The sequence below is a fragment of the Melanostigma gelatinosum genome (assembly GCF_949748355.1).
Source record: "Melanostigma gelatinosum genome assembly, chromosome: 18".
NCBI classification, from domain to species: Eukaryota; Metazoa; Chordata; class Actinopteri; order Perciformes; family Zoarcidae; genus Melanostigma; species Melanostigma gelatinosum.
Window position 1 is genome coordinate 11818549 of NC_136651.1, and position 9541 is coordinate 11828089.

Here is a 9541-nt window from a genome sequence, read left to right on the forward strand (position 1 = left end):
TATTAAACTGAGGGCATCTAGTTCCCATGTCATGGCTCAGCCGGGTAGCTAAACAGCCTGTCCGTTCTTTGACAGCTCGCTCCGTACTCGACGTCAGGTTACTGTATGGCAGTAGTGATACTTGATGACGTGTCATTGACCATTTAACTGTATGACAGTCAACTTAAAGGTCAAGTCAACCATTTATTTGTAGCCAAAATATTTCTTGCTTTATTTGTGTATTTAGCGTTAGCTGTTTTGCTAACTAACTAGCATCGCTGACGGCGAACTAGCAACTTGTCAACGTTAGCTAGCACTGTTATGGCTAGCAAGCATTAGCTACACTGTCTTTCAATTTTGCAGCTACCTGAATATTTTTCTTAATATTTTTTTTTACTTTTCTTGATTGAACAAGATGCGTGCTTTAGCCCTGTTTGGGCTTTTCTCTAGTTAGCCAGTGTTTGGTGGTCAGTCTTGTTTTTGTTATCAGGAAAGCGTCAACAGTTATTGTTTACCGAGGTTCAGCTGTAGCTAGCTGCATCTATTGTTTACACGGTCAGCTGAAGTGCACTGTGGGCATATGGTGGTTGTAACAATACGGGATCAGCTACGGAACAACTGCAGCGGACATATGGACATGGGGCTGGGAGGAAGCTATAATGCCACAACTCAGCAGCCGACTCATACCTGGATGAGGATGATCGGGGCTTTGAAGGACAGCTGTGTCTGCTGGTCTGGTTGACTCTGTGTGGGACAAAGGACAGGAGTTTGTTTGTCCATATTAAAGCTTAAACTAAAACAAGACTACATGAGGAGTATGTATCTGGTCCACACCTCTGGCACTGGGATGTTGCTGAAGACCTTACTGATCACCAGTCTTCTTGGCTGGGCGGAATGTCAGGAGAGCCAGAGCATGACACCAGAGGAGAGGACTGTTGTCAGGTGAAAGATATCTAGAGACAGACACATGTAACTCTGTTAGATGTAATTGTGATTGAGTGGCTAGTATTTACAATATCGTAAAACGTTTACAGTGTTTTTGCCATATTCACTTTTACATTTATATATTTTCTTTTTTGTTGCAGTGACCAGATCATTGAAATGTTTGACCATGCCTACGGCAGTTACATGGTAAGGTGTTCACCTTTTATGTCAATTTAAAACAAATGTAATTGTAAGAGGGAAGTTATGAAAAGCTGAAGAAGTCAACACCCTAGTAACACAAAAACAACACATTGGGTTTGATTTAGTGGGGTTGTGCAGAAAGCGAACATGCAGGACTAAGTTGCAGCTGCAGTGTCAGACTGGTGCAACAGATGCCAGCAGAACGTTATGTGATATTCATGGTGGTCTTAATAATATTGATTCAGCTCTTGTAAGTGATGGGATCCCTTCCAGGAGTCTGGATGTTCCTCTCGGAAAGCAAAGCAATGAGAGTGAACAGCAAGATGTGATTGGGGTCATGGGTAGCTCGACTCATTCAGTGGCTCAAGAGTTTTAAATGTAAGCTGCATCTGAAATGGCCAATATTGCTGTTAACATGAATGCATAACAGAAACAAATGTTTTTGATAAGGATCTGTGAAATTTGTTTTCAGACCTCAGCTCCATAATTTATTCAGGCCATCTAATTGGAATCCGATTTAAGTCTGGGGTATCAAATTCAAATTGACCTTCAATGTTAATCGTGGAATAGCTGGAATCGGTAGAAACCGGTTCCACTCGTGATCCAGCGGTTGTGTTGCGTTTCTTTTCCCTCCTAAAGAATGTTCAAGCCTCCATTTTTCCATAATGACACCTTTTCTGTCGACTGCTAAATGAAGCTTGGAGACAGTAACTGTTGTTTGCGTTGCAGAAATATGCCTACCCAGCAGACGAGCTCATGCCTCTCAGCTGCAGGGGGAGAGTCCGCGGCCAGGAGCCCAACAGAGGGGACATAGATGACTCCTTGGGGAAGTAAGTTCTGTTAAATTTCCTCAAACAAACAAATATGCAAGTGAATGTAGATTTAATACACAATGTGATATGTATGTAATGTCATCTCTTTTTAAAATGTATTTTTGTATTTTCAAAGATGACAAGGATTCAGTTTTCTCACGTAATACTGTTCTGCTCCAAACATATTTAATTCAACATGGAGTAGATGCCCCAGTTTTATAGGAATACATGAATTTGATGCAAAATTAACTCCATTTAACTTACAAGAAGGCAATAAGTCACAGACTTGCAGTACAATACATCCATTTATGCACCATGCATGTTGCATAATGTCATTTTACTGCAAATGCAACAGATTTAACAGTCTGTGGTTCATGAATATGAAACTGGATCAGTGGTGAAGTGGGACATCATCGTAACGTGTCGTCCATCTTTTCACCAGGTTTTCCCTCACACTGATTGACACCCTTGATACGCTGGTGGTGAGTTCTTCCTCTGTTTACCAAAATAAAAATAGTTTGATCAGCTTTTCTTTTGTCACTTTTTTTTTTTTTTTTTTTTAGGTTTTTCACCGTTTTTGACAGTAGATTAATTTGTCCCTGTGTGTGTGTGTCTGTGTGTGTGTGAGCAGGTATTAAACAAGCTCGATGAGTTTGAGGACGCAGTGAAGAAGACCATCACAGATGTACGCCTTGACAACGATGTGGTGGTGTCCGTGTTTGAGACCAACATCAGAGTTCTAGGGTATGAAACATGTCTGTGATTTATTTACTTTAGCACTGTGTATTCAAACTTTAATGCTGATTTTAATAGATTCATCTTTAATCATTTAAATAAAAAATTCTTCTGAATGTAGAATTATTTCATATCCTCACAATACTAGTGCTAAGTAGTTCAACCTTTCCACCTCGACCTTTCTGTTTAATTTTGTCTTTCTTTCCTTCCTTCATTGAATTCTCCCCAGAGGGCTTTTGGGAGCCCACGTGATGGCCGACCTGCTCCGGCAGCGTGGGGAGAGGATGCAGTGGTATCGTGACGAGCTCCTGCACATGGCCAAAGAGCTGGGCCATCGATTACTGCCTGCCTTCAACACCACAAGTGGCCTTCCCTACCCTAAGGTATTTCTTATTTCATTGTGAAATACCACAGGGCTTATTTTAGATCTACAACACGCAGAAGGAACAGACAGCCTCATGACAAATCCTATCAAGGATGGCCCAGCTTAAATATAGGAAATAACTAGAAATAATTTGAGCTGAGTTTATTTGAAGAACCTAAAGTAGACAAGATGAATGTTTCTTTTTTTGTTTGTTTTCCAGGTGAATCTGCGGTACGGAGTCCTAAACCCACTTTCACGCACAGGCACAGAATCGGACACCTGCACAGCATGTGCTGGAACAATGATCCTGGAGTTTGCTGCCCTCAGCAGACTGTCAGGAGATTCTGTTTTTGAGGTATTATCTCTCTACTCCCCTCTAGAGATGACTCATTTATTTCGTTATCGCTTTGCAATACAGCCTTATTGTGAAATTACTGAGCTGTAACAGTAGAGTACAGTCATTTTCTCAGAAATCATAGCTGGTTACAACTGATGAAGTCCTGAAAGAATGATGCAACTGGTTTCCCAGAAACATCTTACAGATATAATACTTGTTATTGTTTTATAGGAACATGCCAGGAAGGCTCTGGATGTCCTCTGGCAGAGGAGACAGAGGGGAAGTGACTTGGTGGGGACCGTCATCAATATCCATAGTGAAGAATGGGTCCGGAGAGGTGAGGAGATTAAAACACACATAGAACACTGATAATCCATAATTACATGTACAGTACATGCATATTCCACAGCTGTTTACACGAGCCATACTCTACGAATGTTCTCACTTCTGCGTCTGCAGACAGTGGAGTTGGTGCTGGTATCGACTCGTACTATGAGTATCTGATGAAGGCCTACATTCTTCTAGGAGACAATGTTTTTCTGGAAAGGTTCAACATTGTAAGTCCTCCAATCACTGCACGCCCGCATAGAAATCTATATGCAAGCTGCTTTTGCTAATATATGTTTCGTGTTTGTCTTGAACAGCACTACAGTGCCATTATGAAGTACATCAGTCAGCCTCCCCTGCTGCTTAATGTACACATGCACAACCCCACTGTGAGCGTGCGCAGCTGGATGGACTCTCTCCTGGCATTCTTCCCCGGCTTACAGGTCAGGGATCCTCGATTAATCACATTTACTACCATCAAACATCGTCGAAGGCGTAGTCATTGTTGCACACGTTGTCTCTGGAGTCGAGTGACATTTATTGTTCATGCAGGTGTTGAGAGGAGACCTGAAACCAGCTATTGAGACTCATGAAATGCTTTATCAAGTCACCAAACAGCACAAGTTCCTTCCAGAGGTAAATAACCGTTGCTGTTTCTGTTTATTTAAGGACATATATAGTAGGAATATGTAGGCAAGGTATAGCAAATATAACGCTCATTTGGCGAAATTTCTGCTACTGCACATCTATTAGATCCATTGTATTGAATAGGACAAATAAAGATACGGCATCATGACGATGCAAACATCTTGAAAATTCAGTTTTTCCATTAAGCAAGTCTTTGTCATTACAACACTGGCTGTAATAACCTCATAGAAGCAGTAGTATTGAAGGGATAACAACCTCAGTATGAATAGTTTCTATCACTGAAGTTATTTATATCGTCATATCACCCAGAATGACATGTTACAGTATGACATGTTCATACTAAAGGTGATGGGAAATGTGTCAATGAATAGGTGTGCAGCAGCTGTAGCAAAACATCACGGTTTAAGATGTATGAAACGATGCTATGATGTATATATCGTGGCTAATTCTCTTTGTCCCATTGTTCATGAAATCTGTTCATTAATGTAAAAAAACAAAACGTCTAAGAAGCCAGTGTCACTCATGTCTTTTGCTTTCTTTGCTTAACCTCCTGCAGGCGTTCACTACGGAGTTTAGAGTTCATTGGGGCCAACACCTACTGAGACCAGAGTTTGCGGAAAGCACCTACTACCTCTACAAGGTGACATAGATACACAAATACATACTCTATTTAAACTGTATAATAAACTAATAACTAATAATTAGAAAAGCCAGGTCTGTTATTAGTAGGCAAATTAACGAAACTACTCCACACAAAGCAATTTTATTCGGTGTTTGGTCGAGATTATATTTTGATTTCCGCAGGCCACTGGCGACCCGTACTACCTCAGAGTGGGACAGTCCATCGTGGAAAAGCTCAACGCCTACGCCAGGGTGCCTTGCGGGTTTGCTGCTGTGCAAGATGTCCGCACCGGGAGGCATGAAGACAGGTGCACGAATGCCATCACACGCACATGTTTACAATGTCAAAACATCTGTTCTGAATGTGTGATAACGTATTTTGTTTTCTGTGTGTAGGATGGACTCATTCTTTCTGGCTGAGATGTTTAAATACCTGTACCTGCTGTTTACGGATAAGAGTCAGCTGCCCATCGATATTGACGACTACATCTTCACCACGGAGGCTCACCTCCTCCCCGTGTCTCTCTCCACCACCCAAACGCCCTGTCAAGGCAACAATACGGTGAGAGCTCTCCCTTTATCACAGACACAGGTAGTATGAGCAGGTTGACATTTTACCGTATGAGCTAAACGTGTTGTTGTCTCTGTGCTTCAGGAGAGTGTTCCCCTTTCTAACGAAGAAGATCTGTTCACACACTCCTGCCCCAGCATGGAGACGTTGTTTCCCAACAACCCCTCGTTTGCCAAAACCATACGGGACAGCTACAAGTACCTCACTGGAGTGGGACGACCCTTCCACCCCTTACCTGTCAGGTGTGTTGATTACAGCTATAGAGTGCTGCATGTTTTAAAGCCCTGAAATGAGTTGCACTTCCGGTTCCCTCATCTCAAAGTCGATGGGTTTTTTGAATGGGTTTTCTACAATATAAAAAATATGTCAGCAAATAACTCTCTTGTGAATTTTGGAGCTTTTACATGTCTTGAAAAAGGCGGTTGCTAACAAGTGGTAAATGAGACTACACCACTCTATTGTTTTCACTTTGTGAGTCATCGGGGTAAAACGTGGTCCTGGACACCTGCTATGGCAGCAACTACCACAGAGGAAATTTAAAATACTTTACGAGGTGATTCTATTTGTCTGTGGACAGATTTAGCCACCGCAAATTACGTCACAGCCGAGCAAAGATGCAGTCACAGAACTTTACAGCTGTGTAGTAGAGACCACAGTGAAGGTCAGGTTTGAAGATGGTCTCTCGGGGATCTCCAGTTTGAGTTTGCCTTGATTGAGTTTTAACTTGGGTGTGTTTGTGCTTCACAGGGAAATTGAACTACCGCTCCATGATAACGGGATGGAGCCAGTAGAGTTCTTGAGAAGCATGGGTATTTCTCTCACCCCGCTCAATGAGGTGTTTGCAGGACAAACGGGAAGTCTGAAGGTATTCTAGTTACTTTGTACTCACCTCATGACATTAAGTTCTGCCTGTCTAGGGTCAAGGTAATGAATACACGCATGGCTGTAAAAAATGCCTGAAATGTTACTAAACTATACCAGATTCCCTGACAAACCATGATAGAAATGTAACTGGTTATAGCATAACATTGTCACAGAACGTCCCTTAACTCTTAACTCAAACATGTCACTTGGCATCATGGGAAAATATTGAATTTAAATGATAGAGTTTCTAAATATGAATCCCTTTTAGGAGCATAAAGGAGTGTACCGGGTGAAACTTGTGGCAGAGGTGAGCCACACCACGGAGGAGGAGGAAGTGTTGCCCCACGTTGTCCAGCTCATATCCCCCCCGTTTCTGGGTAGGACAGTCTTCACAGCGGGACCTGCCAAGTTTGGGATGGACCTCACCAAGCAGGAGCACGGGGTGAGCTTCCAATGTGACCATAATGCAGCACACTGTGTCAACAAGTCCTGTAGCTCTTATAAGAAACAGGTGTTTGGTGATGTTAAAGCGAAATGATGGACATTAACAAACCAATGCCAAAGCATTGACTCCTACAAGTACATTACAGATCTCTTCTGATCCATGCTACCCGTTTTGTTTTACCTGCACTTGTAATAACACACTCAAACTCTTGTGCCGCAGGTGAAGGGCAGCATAGTGAAGGCCTCTCCCTACACGGCATGTGAGCCAATAGATAGTGCAGTGCAGCTTAAAGGGCACATCGCTCTGGCACTGCGCGGTGACTGCATGTTTGCTGTAAAGGCCCGTTGGCTACAGGAAGCTGGGGCCATAGGAGTCATCTTTATAGGTGAGGAGGAGTACCAGAGGAGCTGAAACTCCACCTCAAAGCTCAATACGCATAGGTTAGAATGACTCATGACCTCATGGAACTTTAATCGTTCAAATCACTCCCTTATTCCCTTCCTCAGACCACGGCGAGGGAAGTAATAGCGAGGACACTCCCCTCTTCCAGATGGTTGGAGATGGCGACTCCACTGAAGACATCACCCTGCCTTTGGTCTTCCTGTTCAGCCGCGAGGGCGCCGTGCTCACAGCAGCTCTGGAGGAACATCACAATGTGGATGTGCTGCTGCTGCCCAAGGAGAGGCAGCTGGGCCATGGTGAGGAGGATTACAGGAGAAGGCTGGCGATATTCTGTATTTTTGTTATTGTCAACAAATCCCATGAGAAGGCCTCTTTGATCAAATTGTAATTCCTCTCTCTGTTCTTGTTCCTCCTCCCCATTGTCCAGATAAGACAGAAAAACATGTCGGTATGAATATCAAATTCCGTCTGGCAGAGGAGGGGGAGCTGGAGGACGGATCGACCAGAGGGCCCACCCTGGAGTTTGTCTTGGAAAAACAGGAGGTGTTTCTAAAGGAAGAAGAAGAGCCGAGAGGACGACAGCAGCAGTTCTGCTCAAAGGCAGCGGAGAACGACAGAACTGAACCGTGTTCAGCCGATTCCTCTCAAACCGCAAACTTTAACAGTAGACCAGACGCAAAACCTTGACCACTGCTGATCCCGTAAGCAGTCGAGTTTCCTAACACTGATTTCTCATCAGTTTCTGAATGGCGTGCGCCTCAGAGCTCCTCACTGCCTACACGGAGCCCTAGCTGACCCATGTTTACAACCGATGGAGAGGAAAGCAGTGTGAAGGCCACATTCACATCCTGTCTTGACTTCTAACCCTAAAGATGGTACTGCATTTGTTTGACAAAGAATCAAAGTGGAGCTTTTACTGAAACTGCTGAGATGAGGGACGTCATGAGACTAAATTAGGTAGTTAGAGGCCAGAAGCTGTAGGTTAAGATGGTCGGGCTGGTTCTGCTCACACCCCAGCCTGTAGTGTTGCTCGGCACATACGAAGTGTCCTTGATGATAAGGACATAGATCACTGACTAGAATTTAAGATGAGCTCACCTTAGAGGAAAACATAGATAAAGCAAACATGTACTCAGCTAGGTTTTTATGCAATGCAGTTTGTTTTTAAAGTGGAGTGCACCGTTTCACTTCCAACGGCGACTGTTCAGTATTCAGTGGTGGGGAGTGGAATATCACCTGGCCAGTAGGTGGGGTTAGCCACCGTAGCCTCTCAATAACATAACGATAGAAGATGAAGGAGATGAGCTGGGGCCAATTTGGGAAGTTTGTTTTCTTTTGTACTAGTAAATATCTTCAGGGAATTTCAAGAGTGAATGCAGTTTGCCTGGTTGACTCATTTGATGAAATGTGCATTTATTTTTTTTCTAGTGAGTATGTGAGTGCAACATTGCTCTCTGATGAAACCCTACTTTTCTTACAGAGTCATCATGCAAGGAATAAAAAGTCCGGAGGATCAGCCACCATGCATTTTAAGAAATGAAGTTTGGGTTTTTCAGGCTGTTTTCCAGCCTATCAATAACTTTGTAGTATTTGAATTGTAATTCATCATTCCATCGTAAAGCATTGCAAAAAATAATGACCAAAGCTGGTTTTCTTGCAACTGAAGTCTTTATGTAAGCCTGTATGTTTAGTTCCAGAGGCAGCGTCACAGGCTGGTCTGCGGTCCCAGACTGCTTTGCACTTTGAAACACGGGTATGATGATCGTCTACGCCATTTGTTTGTGTGTTGCAATAAGTCATTTATCGTCCAATATACATTGTGCACCGATGCAACGTTTGTTTTAGCCCATATGGACAACTCTACAAGGACAGTTTGAAAACCAAAAAAAACTAATAGTTAGTGAGTCATACATTTAGATTGCCATCATCTAAAACAGTCAAACCAGAAAGGCCTATTGAATCCTGTACATTGTTTCTACTCTCTACACAAATCGTATATTATGAGGACTCACTTTATGTAACGGTTCAATAATATGCAGAACTCTTATCAGCTCATTCTCTCTAATAATGTGGTGCATGATTTTGTTTGTGTGTGGTACATTAAATGTGAGTTTATGTTTGTGTGGGGGAAAAACACTTTTCATGCCAGAGTATGTTTTTGATGCTGCTGAGTTAATTTCACGTCTTAATCCAACATTACTTTTTTGTTTAGCCTGTGTGAGGTTTTTGCCGACCCGTATACCTCAGGACTGTGTGTGTGTTACAGTTCACACAGAGAAAAGCACCGCAGACGTTTTAAAATCATTTTTCA

At 42.8% G+C, this 9541-nt stretch overlaps 1 protein-coding gene across 1 annotated transcript; it reads left to right on the forward strand.

The window, feature by feature from the left end:
* Nucleotides 1–60: 60 nt before the first annotated feature.
* LOC306791977 (ER degradation-enhancing alpha-mannosidase-like protein 3) lies at nucleotides 61–9204 on the forward strand. Its single transcript, XM_079288918.1, has 20 exons — nucleotides 61–921; nucleotides 1065–1110; nucleotides 1834–1934; nucleotides 2359–2398; nucleotides 2548–2660; nucleotides 2881–3034; nucleotides 3236–3370; nucleotides 3584–3689; nucleotides 3812–3909; nucleotides 3997–4122; nucleotides 4232–4315; nucleotides 4884–4967; nucleotides 5132–5256; nucleotides 5345–5510; nucleotides 5604–5761; nucleotides 6267–6384; nucleotides 6652–6825; nucleotides 7048–7213; nucleotides 7335–7526; nucleotides 7658–9204. Exons 1-20 carry the CDS (start codon nucleotides 788–790, stop codon nucleotides 7915–7917), a joined length of 2580 nt encoding a protein of 859 aa, XP_079145044.1. The 5' UTR covers nucleotides 61–787; the 3' UTR covers nucleotides 7918–9204.
* The last annotated feature ends 337 nt before the right edge of the window (nucleotides 9205–9541 follow it).

Coding starts and splice junctions, on each gene's coding strand:
- LOC306791977 (XM_079288918.1), top strand. CDS start 788: ATGAGGAGTATGTATCTGGTCCACACCTCTGGCACTGGGATGTTGCTG. Junction 1,111..1,833: donor ATGCCTACGGCAGTTACATG/GTAAGGTGTTCA, acceptor TTTGCGTTGCAG/AAATATGCCTACCCAGCAGA. Junction 7,214..7,334: donor CATAGGAGTCATCTTTATAG/GTGAGGAGGAGT, acceptor TCCCTTCCTCAG/ACCACGGCGAGGGAAGTAAT.